Here is a 16,082-nt window from a genome sequence, read left to right on the forward strand (position 1 = left end):
AGCCACTGGTCAAGATCCCCGTGGATGAAGATGTTGAATATGAGTTTGACCAGCAGAAGTTTGAGGAGTACGTCTCCTCCTCCTCCTCCCGATCTTCCTCTCCCTATAAGCGCAGGAAGACCACTTCCGTGAAGAAGATTAATTGGCCTTCAAATCTAAAAACTTAGGGTGATAATCTTCGCCCGAATGCTGTTGAAGATTCCTCTCCGGCCTCTAAGGAAGCCGGATCTGATGCTCATGACAACTCCTCAAAGGTAACGGAGCTGTCCATCAAAGGCGCGTCAGTGCTGATGAAAAGGGCTCGTCAGAGGCGCCGCCAACGTCTTGCATGCCAATTCGCTACAGCTTTAGAACATGTGGATGAACTCCGCTACCAATCGGATCTAGAGTTTAGAAGGTGCCAAGTAGCTAAGCCATCGCCGCATCAAGCATCGGGATCCTCCTCCCAACCGTCGACTAACAAATAGGTTCGTTTCAAATGAACCCGTTATACTCTCGAGGAGCGCATCTAGAAGTACCGCACACTTCTTGTGCATGCCCGGATCCTTGTGCAAAAGGCACAAGAATTGCAAAAATAAGAGGTGGTCAAAGAATCACCAAGATCTAAGCAGGTTTGTATTCCAAAGGCTAAGACAGCGTCTAAAACTGTACCGAAGATAGTTAATGTGCCTCTACCTGATAAGAAACACCGGTCATATCTCTCACTCGGTTCCAGCTCCAAGGCTGCTCCCCAACCTTCATCAACTTTAGATCCCGCTCCTTCTGCTCCCGCACCTCCGGTGAAGCCCTACAACAACATGGATCTCTCTAAGTTCAGATTTCTGCTGAAGGATGTCCTCTACCTAAAGATCGAGGCAAAGCTCCTGTTAAGGAATGCTTGGGTCCGCTGAATGATTCTCGAGAAAATATCCAGACTAGGGGTCGTATGTAACCTTCCAACAAGTTGATTCCCGTAACTACCCACTTGGTAGTACGTGTGAAAAACCAAGAGCCCGTTAGGGTTTCACCCTCACAAAGGTGTGATTCCAAATGTGTGACTCCTACGAACGCCAACAAGGCATTACATCCTCAGAAGAAGACGTGTCTGTTACATGATAATGTCATACCTGGGGAATCAAATCAACAGCCGATAGGTTGCTCCGACCATAACGTCGATGAGTTGTACTATCGGGCGGGGGGTACGAATAAATCTCGAAAGAGAAGTACCCCAATGCCGAACTCACACTGCCCTTGTGAGAGGTTATCCAGGATAGTCTTATCAGAGTGTAGCTACCCCAAGAACACTCCACAGAGGGTCTCGATACTCCGAAGGCTTTCCACTAAAGCGTCAAAACCCAAATCAAGATACTCCCACAAAAGAAGATCGGTTATTCAAGATGATGAACTCACAGAAGTCACCATCAACATGGCTGACTAAGAAAAGTCTGTGTTCAATTCGAATAACGCTAATCCCTACTTTTCTCCGGGAAGAAAAGTTGATTCAGGAATAGCCTAACGAGTGTCTGAGCTCCAGTTAGAAGCCATCAGACATGGAGATTACCCAAAGATGCACGAAGGACTGTCTTCAGAAGATGAATTTTCGGATACTTGCTTCGCAATCGCCTCCAACGATACAATGTCTAACATGAGGAGAGCTCGAGAAGTATTCATGATCACTACCGAACAAGTGGCTCAACTTCTTCAAGAAGCCTTGGCCAAACAAAAAGAAGATTTTAAAATTGAAATAGAGATGGTCGTGCAACAGGTCAAGGATTTACATGCTCAACAAATTTAGGAGTTAATCAGCACGGTGAATCTAGCCGTCGTCACACTACCAATCAGGTAGATAGTGACTCAGAGGTAGAGGAGACTATCAATGCTAATGCTTCTCCCAATGACAAAGATGCTGGGGGGTGGCCCCGATAATAACACCAACACTTGGGGTGGCCCCAACAATAATACCAACACTGGGGGCGGCCCTATCACTACTGACAACGCTGAGGGTGATCCTATCGTTCGTCCTCAAAATCGCCCGAAGGAAGATGTAGACGACGATGAGATGATGAAAGAGCTGGAGAATAAGGTCAATACCTTAATGTCCGCTCAAGAAGTAAGGAGAACGGGCATTCTGTGCCCATATCCTAGAGAGTTGGATTCAATTCCATACCTTAACTTCATGCCGTTTGACGGGAGAGGTTCGCCAACTCAGCATATAATCTACTTCAAGTCCCACCTAGGAATGATCTCCGGGAATGAACCACTAATGATCTGATCATTCGTAGGCACCCTTCGCGGGGACGCCTTCGATTGGTATCGACGTCTCAAGCCAGGAAGCATCAACTGCTAGGACGATATGGAAAACTCATTCCTCAGTAATTTCTTCGATGATAACACTAAAGTGTCAATTGGAGCTCTTCTAGATAAGAAGTAGAAGAACGGAGAGTCAGTTAACACCTTCGTCAAACGTTTCCGGATTAAGGCGATGAATTACCAAGATCCGGTCACAGAGGAGTTCATACTCCAGACCTGACATCACAATCTCTCCCTCGATGCCCTTGAAGTTATGGGAGTTATCCCCTCAATCACCTGGAAGGAATTAAAACTGTATGGAGAACAGGTCGAGCACTTCCTTAGAAGAAAGAAGGCCGAGAGAAGCCCGCTGATAGCACCTGTGGTTGTTGTTGATGTTAATCAAACGTCACAACAACAACCTCAGAAACAGCGAAGGACTCCTGATCCAAGGTTCTAGAAGGAGTATTCTTTCAAAGATGATGAAGTTCTAGCCATATTGAAGTACCTCCTCGCCAACGATAAAATTGAGCTACCACCTATTGAAGATCAGGAGGGAGTTAAGAGGATTACGGATCCAAAATACTGTGCATACTACAGGAGGGTTCTTCATCCCACCAAGGCTTGCTTCGGCCTCAAAAACAAAATCCAAGTCTTAATTGATTCCGGCGTCATAATGACAAAACAAACCAAATAAAGACGACCTAACCTCCGACAGGTATATGAGGTTAAACTGCACCTGCAAACTCCGAAGAGTATACGCGTATAAATTGCTCATCCTTTTAACTCCACTGGGTACACAAGTATAAACTATCTCCCCTAACTCTGATGAGTATATGAGTATAAACAGATTCTCCATCCACACTCTGAAGAGTATACGAGTATTAACTGTTCATCATTTGTACTCCAATAAGGTATACGAGTATAAACTGTTTCCCAAACCTCCAACTGGTACACAAGGCTAAACTGTTCCCTACCTTTGATGGGAAGTTTCTGGAGAATACTACACTTGGTATTCTTAAGGATAACCCAAAACCAATAAATTCTCAATCATGATAAAAAATGATTAAGAACCTCCCACTCTGACTATTTTTCATTTCCAAGATGATTAAAACCCTCCCACTGTATTGATATAGTGATTTGTGCAAATCGACACCCCACTGTCATTTGTATCACCTCACTCCCATTTTGGTCAAACCTTTAAACAGTTAGAACCACAACCAAAATCCCCTCTCAATTCCATCCATGAACGAGAGGTCTACTTCAAAATCGAGCGGTCAAACCTTTAAACAGTTAGGGCCAAAGCCAAAATCCCCTCTCGATTTCTTCCATGAACGAGAGGTCCACAAATTGAACGATCAAACATTTAAACAGTTAGGATCGTCTTAAACTCCCTTTGGTCAAACCTTTAAACAGTTAGGACTAAAGCCAAAATCCCCTATCGATTCCTTCCATGAACGAGAGGTTCACAAATTGAACGATCAAACCTTTAAACAGTTAGGATCATCTCAATCTCCCCTTTAGCCAAACCTTTAAACATTTAGGGCTAAAGTTAGAATTTCATCTCGATAAACGAGAAATTCATTTTCAGATTGGATAACTAAACCTTTAAACAGTTAGGGTTATCTAAATCTTTTCAATTCTCGTAGTGGAGATCCCACTCTTAGTTTTATCCTTCAGATTCTCGAAGTGGAGATCCCATTTTGAGTTTCTTTTGCACCTGGAGATAGAATATAAAATTCTTTCTCTCTAGCACAAGGTTCGTCTTTGCCCTAAGAGAAGACACAACACAGCTCTTCAGTACCAAAATCCATGCATTTCATGCATGGAGAACTTTATCTCGACTCCTGAATAGAGATAATTTACACCTAACACGCATTGCCGGTTAGTCTTTTGCCGTGAAAAGGACAAAAGCCCACGTATTCGACATCATGGTAGGTCGTTATTAATAACGCCAAAATTCGTGCCTTACACGCACAGGAAATTTACCTCGAATCCTAAGTAGAGATAAGCCTATGTCTAACACCCGTTACCGGTTAGTCTTTCACCGTGAAATGGACACAAGAATTCATTTTGGGGGACTTTATCTCGATCCCTAAATAGAGATAAGTTTATGCCTAACACGCGTTGCCGAGTAGCGCATTACCGTGAAATTGACAAAGTCTATGTATTCAATAATATAGCACCAAGTCTAAGAGAGTTTATTCTCTTAGCGCAACGTTACATGCGGAACGGGCTTAAACAATCTGCATGCTAGCCCTACTCAAACTGGTCAAGCTCAACAGAGGCCTCGACCCTGCCGACTCATCAAATCGATATTCTTTTATGCCGACACGAAAGGCGAGATCAGCCGACCCTATCGTCGAAGACGACCCATCAAGGGCACTCGACCATTTACTCGGCGAGTCACGGAGATGACTTGATGAACATTCCCTATCGACTAGATTGGGGAATAACCTCCGCCTCAAGTCTCTTCCCCTGAGCACATGTCAGCATCTCAGTCCACCTCGGACAAGACTTATCTTGATTCTAGCCTGAAAGTCTTCATGACTTGTCAGCCTCCCACGTGCCTTCTGCCATGCTCTTAATCATTTTTTGGAAAATGCGGAGACACCCTATCTCGTACCGAAGTGACTTTCCCTCCAGTCGCCAGCCGACACCTGTAAAGCGAGAGATGACTCAGCATGCCAGCGTGCCTTCTATCATGCTCTTATTCACTTCCTGGAAAATGCGGAGACACCATCTCCCATACCGAAGTGACTTCTCATCCAGTCGACAGCCGACACCTGTAAAACGAGGGATGACTCGACTCTTAGCCCGCACTTTGCCACCGCCTCTCTATGCTTGGCTGGAAGTGACCCATTTATCCCCATCATAGTGATAGATACAGGTAGACTCCAAACCTCAAAAGGGGGGTTTGCTCGCTCTCTAAAAAAGAGAAAGAACACACACAATTCTTCATATACACAAAGGAGCTCATACAGACCCTTTGTAATGGCACATTGTCACCTCAAGAGCCACCTCGGTTCCTGAACTTCCCCTTTCCCACTCAAGTTTCATTAACATGACCGTCGGAGGAACCACGGGGGAACCGGTCCCCGCCTTCTCACGAATTCTTCTTGTCTATGCAGTATGGACTTCAGCCTCCACTTCAAGAACCAGGCATAAAGTCGGAGAAGGAGGCGACTCATTCATCAATCACCTCTTCCTCGTCCCAGTGAAGACTCAAAAGGAACCGATTCTGCCCCCGGATCCGCACCTATCATCATCTGGATATGATTGATTGTTTGATCCTAGCCATCAACAATAGTGGTTTTTAGGTTTTAATGAGATACATACAATATTTTTTTTAGGAATTGCTTATTTTTGGTACAAATACAAATTAGAAAAACACTGTATATTCTTCGAATGGGTTTAAAACTTTAAGATTTGGGTTTAAGGGCGCAGATTTTTGATAAATCGAAGTCAAAAGTTGGGTTTCTAAGCAAGAACAAAGTTCCTTCATTCGGAGGCCCTTAAAAGGGTCATTAATTTATTGATAAGGCCCCCCCGGAAACAAAGATCCTTCATTCGGAGGCCTTATCACCAAAAGCACCGCCCTGAACAAATATCCCTCAAGTATTAGACCGGCCTCCAAGCCCGAGCTCTTCTCTTATACATGATCACACAATCCCTAGGGTTTTAATAGGGCTAATAGTCCCATTCCAGCTCCCGCCCCGACCTTTGGCCCTAACCATCATAAAAACGAAACGATGGTCGCGGTGCTCCTCCCAGCCCCCGCGCCCGCCGCCCGCGGCGGCGCGCGGCTCCTGCTCGCCCCCCGCTCGTTTGGCACTTCTAAACTCCCAAACCCCGCTCCTAATTACGTCGCAGGTCTCCCGGCCGTGGGCCAACGCCGGATCATCCCCACCCCCGATCGTCGTATCGGGCCCCCCCGCGCTGCTCCCTGACCTCCCGATCGATCCGCCATCGCGCCCCCGCCGCCACCGCCCCGCCGCACCCGGCCGCGGCCGGAAGGAAAGGAAGAAGAAGACGCGGGAAGCCGACGACCAAGAAGGGACGAGAAGTATCGGGCTTCAAACCCTAAGATCACTGAGCAGTTTGCTGATTTGAAGAGGAAGCTGGCGGACGTGACTCCCGAGCAGTGGGATAGCATACCTGAGATTGGCGATCATTCTCTCAGAAACAAGAAGAAGAGATTTGAGAGCTTCGTGCCCGTGCCCGATACTCTTCTCGAAAAGGCCAGGCAGGAGCAGGAGCACGTCACGGCGCTCGATCCCAAGAGCAGGGCTGCGGGTGGGACCGAGACACCATGGTCTCAAACTCCGGTCACGGATTTGACTGCTGTAGGAGAAGGAAGAGGTACCGTGCTTTCTCTGAAGCTGGATAGGTTGTCGGATTCTGTTTCGGGTCTTACTGTGGTGGATCCTAAGGGGTATTTGACTGATCTCAAGAGCATGAAGATCACCAGTGATGCTGAGATCTCGGATATTAAGAAAGCCCGGTTGCTTCTCAAGTCGGTGACACAGACTAACCCTAAGCATCCCCCGGGGTGGATTGCGGCAGCTAGGCTGGAAGAGGTTCTGGAAGAGGTTGCCGGAAAGATTCAGGCCGCAAGGCAGTTGATTCAGAAGGGATGCGAAGAGTGCCCAAAGAATGAGGACGTTTGGCTCGAAGCTTGTAGGCTTGCTAGCCCTGACGAAGCCAAGGCGGTGATTGCGAGAGGGGTGAAGGCTATTCCTAACTCGGTGAAGCTCTGGATGCAGGCCGCCAAATTGGAGAATAACAACGAGGTGAACAAGAGTAGGGTCTTGCGGAAGGGTCTGGAACACATTCCGGATTCAGTTAGGTTGTGGAAGGCGGTCGTGGAGCTTGCGAATGAAGAAGATGCTAGGCTTTTGCTTCATAGAGCAGTGGAGTGCTGTCCTTTACATGTTGAGTTGTGGATTGCTCTTGCGAGGCTGGAGACCTATGAGCAGGCAAAGAAAGTGCTTAACAAGGCGAGAGAGAAGCTTCCCAAGGAGCCTGCAATCTGGATTACTGCTGCGAAACTCGAGGAAGCTAATGGGAATACTTCATCTGTTAGCAAGGTGATAGAGAGAGGTATAAGATCGTTGCAGAGAGAAGGGTTGGATATTGATAGAGAGGCTTGGATGAAGGAGGCGGAGGCGGCTGAGAGAGCCGGGTCTGTGGTGACTTGCCAGGCTATAATTCACAACACTATTGGCATCGGAGTGGAGGAAGAAGACCGGAAGAGGACTTGGGTGGCTGATGCTGAGGAATGCAAGAAGCGGGGTTCTATTGAGACCGCAAGAGCTATTTATGCTTATGCACTCACTGTCTTCTTTACAAAGAAGAGCATCTGGCTCAAAGCAGCACAGCTCGAAAAGAGTCATGGAACAAGGGAGTCGCTTGATGCTCTGTTAAGGAGAGCAGTAACTTATAAGCCGCAGGCCGAGGTTTTGTGGTTGATGGGTGCGAAAGAGAAGTGGCTTGCAGGAGATGTTCCTGCTGCGAGAGCAATCCTTCAAGAAGCTTATGCTGCAATTCCTGACTCTGAAGAAATCTGGTTGGCAGCCTTCAAGCTTGAGTTTGAGAATCGTGAACCTGAAAGAGCAAGGATGCTTCTGGCCAAAGCTCGAGAGAAGGGAGGAACAGAGAGGGTGTGGATGAAATCTGCTATAGTTGAGAGGGAGTTGAATAATATTGAAGAGGAGAGGAAGTTGCTGGAAGAAGGGCTGGAGCGTTTCCCTAAATTCTTTAAGCTGTGGTTGATGCTTGGGCAGATGGAAGAACGACTGGGTCATGTAGAGAGAGTGAGTGAAGCTGACCGGCTGCATCACATAGAGGAAGCGAGGAGAGCTTATGAGAAGGGTTTGAAGCAGTGTCCTTCTTGTATTCCTCTTTGGCTCTCACTTGCTAGCTTAGAAGAGAGGATGAATGGTTTGACCAAAGCTCGTGCTGTCCTTACTAACGCGCGAAAGAAAAACCCTCAGAACCCTGAGGTTTGGCTTGCAGCTATCCGGGCTGAATCCAGGCATGGAATTAAAAAGGAAGCAGATAGTTTGATGGCTAAAGCGTTGCAAGGTATAAGCCCGTCTAGTGAATTCTGTGGGTGCTGCTTCGATGAGATGGCTCCTCGGCCCCAACGCAAGGCAAAGAGTGCAGATGCTCTCAAAAGGTGTGATCATGATCCTCATGTTATTGCTACTGTGGCCAAACTATTCTGGCATGACAGGAAAGTGGACAAAGCAAGGAGTTGGTTCAACAGAGCAGTTACTCTCTCCCCTGATGTTGGAGATTTCTGGGCATTATACTACAAATTTGAACTTCAGCATGGTAACGAGGATACTCAAAAGGATGTTCTCAAGAGATGTGTTGCTGCGGAGCCAAAGCATGGCGAAAGATGGACATCAATCTCTAAAGCTGTGGAGAACTCTCACTTGCTCGTGGAAGCCATTCTTAAGAAAGTTGTGGTTGCTCTTGGCAAAGAAGAGAACCCCGCTATTGCAGATGGCAGTAGCGCCAGGTCTTAGATTACCTGCAACTCTGACTGAATCATTTAGTAACAGTAACTATCCAGTTCAAACATGGTTTTTCTTTGCTGGTGAGTCCTTTCTTGCCAGTATTCTACTTATCTGTGATTGAGATTGAGATACTAGTTATGATAATTTCAGAATGTATTCTGTGATTGGACAAATGGTGCTGATTAAACAGAATCTAGACTGTTAAACTTACAGTACATCCATATATCTGTTAACACTTTTCTTGTTGAATATCTGTCAGTCTATCTCTCAGCTTGATTATTGATTTTATTCACTAATTAGGAGCGATCATGTAGTAAAAGATTATGGAAAACGGATGTGCTATGACATTTGATTTTGGTGCTTTGATTTATCCACAAATGCTTCGCTACTGGTTTTTCTATGCCTTCTGCTGGTTGATTGAGTGTCTTCTCATTCTGTTTTTGCTTTTGTAATTATATGTTTTAGGTTTAAAATTTGGGAGTGGTGGGGAGATGCATTGGGTGCCTAATTATTGGGTTGAATGCATTAAGATCAGCCATTTTTGCTAGACAATAAATGGAATTTAGTAGGAGAAGATGAACATATCCATTCACCAAGCATTTGGAGAGTTGTCGCTGAAGTCGGATTCCCGTCATAATCGGTGGAAGACTCCTGGACATCTCTTTTTTGTTTTTTTGGTTAAAAGTTGTCGCATAACATTCTTATAGGATCACTTACTTGATCTTCTCTCTGTGCGGTTCTAGTACTTTCTAATTTCTACCATGACATCATGTGTATGAATGTCAGTTTGAGTTCTAGAGTTTTAAAGTCCCTAGTTGATGTGCTCGGAATGTTTAATTGTGTTGATAGAGTGGAACATCAGGTCTTTGCTACCCTATGTTAAACCTGGAGAGCTTTGATGCTCTGGTGTGCTGTCTTACAACTTAGATGATGGGAACATGATCAATAAGCAAGTCTTGGGCGACCTTTCTCCAATATGAGCATGCAACGAGATAGTTCTTGTTTTATTCTGGTGTATAGAGCATTTTCTTCATTACATATAAATTTGACCTATTTACATGTCAATTTCTTTTAGTTTGGTTTTCCTCACATATTTATACAAGATTCTGCCTGTCTTTTTAATTGAGTTGCAACTTTAGTCTGTCATTTTTCCTGCCTTGATCGAGTGCTTTTGTTCTGTAACGCTGAGGCATGTCGATGTTACTCCAATATTTGGTGCTAGTTTTCTTCCTGTCTTGTGATTGACAACTTCGATTTTTTTTTTATTTTTTTATTTTTGCATGCTGTGAATTTTATAGAGTTCCTCACGCATTTCGGAGGAAGGACAGATCAATTTAATTCAGGTTCTGGAGAAAAAGGAGAGGGATAATATGCTACTTAGACAAGACCTATGTGGATGATTTTGATCTGCTGACCATCATTGGATGCGGAGCCTTTGGAGAGGTTTGCAATTGCAGTTTTCTTATATGCCTAAAGTTCATTTGGAGAGGATGATCATGGTTTACTTCTTTTTATTTTATTTTATAATACTGAGGAAATTTTATGAGGACCACAGTTTTCAAGGTGCCTTGCAACTATTGACACAACGGGATTGAAGTTGCTATATTTTGGCACATCTGATAGTCTCTTCCTTCGACTATTTTTCTGCCTGCTCTGTATTATCTAGATGGGCATCATTAGTGATATAGATGATGATCATGCAGATGAAAAGATAATATTTGTGATAATTCATGTCCCCTCCTGAACTTTTGGTTACTGTTGGGAATTTCCTCACGCCTTATGCCCCCTTCTGAACTTTTGGTTACTATTGGGAATTTCTTCATGCATATCCCTGGACTTCGTTGGTTTTGTTATCCTCTCCTTGATGTAGTGTAAATATAATGTCCATCATGTGTTAGATGCACCCCTATTCTCCATAATAGACATAGACATACTATAAGAAACCAAAGTCCGCTTATTTTAGTTATATATGTTAGAATATAAAGTTTTAACCCTCAACCCTCGTCACAACTTCAGTGTTCTTATGCTATGGAAGAGGCTTTAAGATGCTATCAAAGCTCCTTTGTTCAAATTCCACTAGTCATGCATTTAAAACAGCTGTTAGAAAAGAAGTATCATTTATTCTTAATAGCTTGGGTTTTGGCTCAGAAAAGGATACTCAACCAGCTCAGGAAAGGATACTCAATCAGCTGTGATGTTAAAGTTTGTCAGTCTGAAACCTTACCACAACTTTGAAGTTTTGGCGGTGGAAAAGACTTTACGAATATGCATGCCTTGTGCTGGATTCATGCAAAAGAGAGAAACAATCGAGAGTTTATGCTGCTTTGTATCACTATAAGGTTTATTTTGCAACTTCCATATATCTGTTCTTTTGTGCGCGTCTTTACCTCTTCGACTTTCCTGCCTCTTGTGTCTTCACTCCATGTTTTGCGTTTACTATATTATTATACTGTAAGCTGCACAATTGAGAGTGTCATCCACTCTTAGCTTTTTTCCTTAGCACATATAATGATTGAGCTTCATTGCCAGCTAGCCAGGTCGTAAGTAATGGATATGAGGGACATGTCTGTCTGAAGAATTCCATATTGACAGGAAGATATCGGGTATATATCAGAGATGTTTAATAAATATTGTGTTTCGTATCGGATATACTATGTGTGTATTGATACTTGATGCAACAAAGAATGAATGTATTGAGAAAGATTTTATTTTATTTTTTTCAAAACTTTTGTGAAGGAATTTGGCCTCAATTGAACCTAGTTCTTTCCAATTGCTGACATATGCAGATTGAACAATAAAACCAAATCAACATTTAAAACAAATTAAAATCCATATGGATGCTGCAATATTTCTGTCAATTTTTTTAGGCTGAAATGTCACGTGAAATATTAGAAGGATCATGATGTATAGCCTTAAAATGGTCAAAATAGGTAAAGAATATTGAGACTATATTGTATTATAGTAAACTTTATAAAAGAATATATTGGTTGAGGCCGATATAGCTGCAATGTTGGAGATATTTCACTCATATATTTTTTCCAAAAAGATATCAAGACCTTTTTTTTTTGCGGCAAGCGTTACTCGATATATTAGTCAATATTATCAACCATATAAGGGATATTTAAAACAATGCAACTAGCCTCTTTTGCTCTATCATATATTCATATTTAAGAAATCGATCATATTTGATGTTGCTGATATTTAATGCCATAAAGAAGGGCTTTGAAAATAAATACAACTAGCCTCTTAGTTTGGAGTATCATATAGTAATTGGCAGACTGTTGTATTGACAGTTTTGCTCGATTGGAATGAATTGACCTAGAACTTAATGACTTGAATCACAGAGTCTCCTGCAACATAATCTCAAGCACCAATGGGAGCTGCAACTTTAGGGGCTGTTTGGTTGTATGTTTTTACCATGTAAAATGATGGAAAGTGTAAAAAAGTGGGTCCCAATGTCAGCTTTCATCACTTTCAATTGTTTGTTTGTATTTGTGAAAATAGTGTAAAGTGATTTCATATGCTGATGTGGCTTGTAAAGTGATTTCATAAAAAAAAGACATGATTTTAGGAGAAAGCTGACATTGAAGTCAGGAAAAAATAATAAAAAATAATTCCAACCAATATGATCATTTGAGTAGGGATCACTTTTTACACTTTCCAAACAAACAATTAAAGTTACATTTACAAACCAAACAAGCAATTTATGATTCCAATGGAATAAAAAACAAACAAAGAAAAATATAAAAGTAAAATTGATGAGGTGGACAACAACTTTCCAAGTTGTGTCATAAATACACAACTTTACCAACAACAACCTTAATCTCAAACGCCGATGGGAGCAGAGAGGTTTTAATATGCACTAAACATGAATACAGCGGTATAAATGTTTTCCACAATTACCAAACAATTTTCAAATTCCCAAAATATGTTCTTCCTGCGCAACTCACTCTTAGGAGGTGTTTGGTTCAATAGTGAACAAGAATAGGATTATGAATCCGATTTTTTTATGGAATCCTATCAAATTCATAGAAAAATTTTAAGGCAAGTTTATGGATTCATGAAATCTTTTTTTTTTCTTCAGTTTTTCTATAGAGTGCCCATGGGCACTCTATAAGGGAGGAGAGAGATAGAGAGAAATGAATAGCCGATGGGCCCCCTGATTTGCATTAATTTCTGTGCATAGTTTATTTCTCTCTATCTCTCTCCTACCTTATAGAATGCCCATGGTCACTCTATAGAAAAACCGTTTTTTTTTTCTATTTTTGTTTCATAATATGAAAAAAATAGAACTCAACTTTAGAGAAACCCTCCAATTCCTATTCTTTAGTTTGGTTTGGAATGAGAACATGATTTTGTCTCATAATAATATAGGGTTTGTGAAGAAATGGAATCCGAAAAAAAGGAGAGGGAGAGTAGTACAGGTGTGTCAGCTTTTTGCCCAAAATCCTCCCAAATCATTAGGATTTGGGTTTCTATAAAATCACCATACATTTTTAACTTTATAGATTTCGAAATCTATAAATTTGTTGTGAACCAAACTCAAGAATAGGATTCATAAAGAATTCTTTATTTACGATTTTTTCCCTCTCAGATTCAATTCCTATTCCTATTCCATAAAAGGGGTGAAACAAACACGCCCTTATTTGATGTAAAGTTGGGATTTTGGACCTAAGCGCAACCAATTTCAAATGGATTTTAAAGAAATTGGCGAAATCCCGTTCTTGTTAAATCATTCTCCCTTTAAAAGAGTGAGTATTAGAAAAACTTTCGTTTCTCAAAATGCCCTTCATCTTTCATGAAATTAACCAATTTACTCTATTGTCATAACTTTCAAACTTATTAAATCACATTAATTAAAGGTTTATACTATAGTATAACTATTCTTTAGATTATTAAATAAATTGAATCTAATATAATAATTAAATCAGTTATCATAATAGTATTAGATTATCAAGTGTATGATGTTTTAATATATCGTAGGAATTATTATTTATGTAATAATGCAACTCCAATTAGATTATATTGGTACAAATTTATATTAAACTTTAGATTTTTAATAGTATAAGATTATAATTAAACATTAAATTTTTTTAGTGCTTATCAGCTGCAAATAACGTTTGTATCTCATCTAGAGTGATTTTAAATAAAAATTAAAATAATTAATTATGTAACTCTAATTAAATTAATAAATTAATCGTTATCTAATCGAATTATTAACAATAACTTGGTGTTTATGTGCGCATATGTAAAGACATAGATGAATTGTTTTATTCAGACGTCAATAGTTTATAGTGCCTAAGAGACACAAATCAAGATAGAAAATAGTTCACACTTCCCTAATTCTACCTTTATTGGTCCCCACAAAACTTAGATTTTCTAATGAGTGAAAATTTGATGTCCCTCTAATGGAAATATTTCATAGAGAAGAAAATTAGCAGTTAGTAAAGCTTCTTTTCGTGCATTAATACATTTGACAAGTGAGCTCCTCTTGATACTTCCAACAAATTATCATGAACCCCTCCAACTTCCATCTGTTTTATTTCACTTCCTATATAATATCTTCCCAGGCCCCCCCTCTGAAAGTATCCTAGATGGGGTAAATAGGGTTTATGCTAATCTAATCCGATATTAATGTCAATATAAAACTTATTAACAAATTATCTTAGCAAGTGTGAAATACAACAATATATATGAGCTAAGATATGCAATTTAAACTAAGAGCGATATAAACATGAGGCAATGGTGAAATAGAATAGAATGAACTATAAACACAAAAATTACGCCAAGGCAAAACACATACATACAATATGATCACGGAGTTCGGTCCTTCTGACCTACGTCTTCGCTTCCCACTCCTGGGGAGAATCCACTATCACAACGGGTTTTCAACGTTCACCCAAAACGTTTACAACTCTACACAATTTTGGTTTTCTAGCTCACCGAAAACTTTCACAACTCACACTCTTACAATCACACTCTACACCCTCTAAGTGTTGGTCTCTAGTCCGTGTTGCCTTTCTCAAATGCTCGGATTTATAACCTCTCCCTAGGTTTTACTACCGACGGCAGTGCTCTTGGAATCAACCCTATCTCTCTCCACTCACTCCTCTCAGTGTACAAATGTATTACAAAGTGTATCTCACAAAAAAACACAAATACAAAATGTTTGTTCTCTAAAATGGATGAGAACTGTATGTAAGCCCACACTCAATGTTACAAACCTACAACCCTAATTATACTATGTATGAAAATAGTTAAGCTCAAGTAGGTGTGTGTAAACAATGAGCAATAACAAAACCAAACTCAATTGTAAATCTAGCTTAGAGAAAAAATAAATAACAAATATAAATATGTAAAGCTAGAATTGAGTGTATTGAAACTTCTCTAAGATGACATGAGTAAGAGAGGTGAGAGATTTAAGCTCAGACACCAAAGATGATCTCTTCTTCCTCTTGTGAAAATTACTTCACAAACAAAACTTGTAAACACACTAAACAAACTTTAAAACCCATTGTAAACTTTTTTAAAACTTTTGTTAAAATTACCCACAGAAGTTAGATGATATAGGGTATATATAGGATCATAGAACAAGCCCCAAAACCAAGGAAAAAGATAAAAAACAAAAACCTAAAAATCTAAAAAAACTAACCGTTATAGTGTTATAAGTCGACTTGCTACTGTGCATGAGTCAACTTATAAACTAGCCATTAAAGGATGAAAAATATCTGTTAAGTCGACTTATACTATAGAAGTCGACTTACACAGTACTCAGTAGATTCTAAAATTTTGCGTATCTGATTTTCTAAAATCAATTAAAAATAAAAAAACAACTCCAAAAATTATGAAAATTTGAGGGACGTTTTTAGACATGTAGATAAACATTTTAGTGAAATAATTTATAAAATTTAACTTCCTAGTTAAGAGAAATAATTTTTTTAAAATAGATATTCTAGATTTTAAAAATTGTTGAAACACCTGATTTTGTAAAATCAATTTGACATAGTAAATCAACTCCAAAAATAATAAAATTTTGGAAAATGATTATAAACATGTAATAGAACATATTAGGAAAATAATTATTTGTGAAAACTTCCTAATTATTTGGAAAATTGAATATCTTATTTGTGAAAACTCATCTATTTTGCAAAAACATGCACGAACATGAACTTGTTAAAAACTTAATTTTGACAAAATGAGTTCAAACAAGTTTGAAACTTCTTTTAAATGGATTAATGGACTTTATAAAATATGTTTAAAAATTATAATCAATTATTTAATCCATAA

The 16,082-nt window shown here is 40.4% G+C and overlaps 1 protein-coding gene across 1 annotated transcript; it reads left to right on the plus strand.

The window, feature by feature from the left end:
* Window positions 1,856-10,540, plus strand: LOC109833621 (protein STABILIZED1). Its single transcript, XM_020401363.1, has 3 exons — window positions 1,856-2,174; window positions 6,286-8,875; window positions 10,094-10,540. Exons 1-2 carry the CDS (start codon window positions 1,856-1,858, stop codon window positions 8,802-8,804), a joined length of 2,838 nt encoding a protein of 945 aa, XP_020256952.1. The 3' UTR covers window positions 8,805-8,875; window positions 10,094-10,540.

This window comes from Asparagus officinalis, chromosome 1 (assembly GCF_001876935.1).
Source record: "Asparagus officinalis chromosome 1, Aspof.V1, whole genome shotgun sequence".
NCBI lineage: Eukaryota > Viridiplantae > Streptophyta > Magnoliopsida > Asparagales > Asparagaceae > Asparagus > Asparagus officinalis.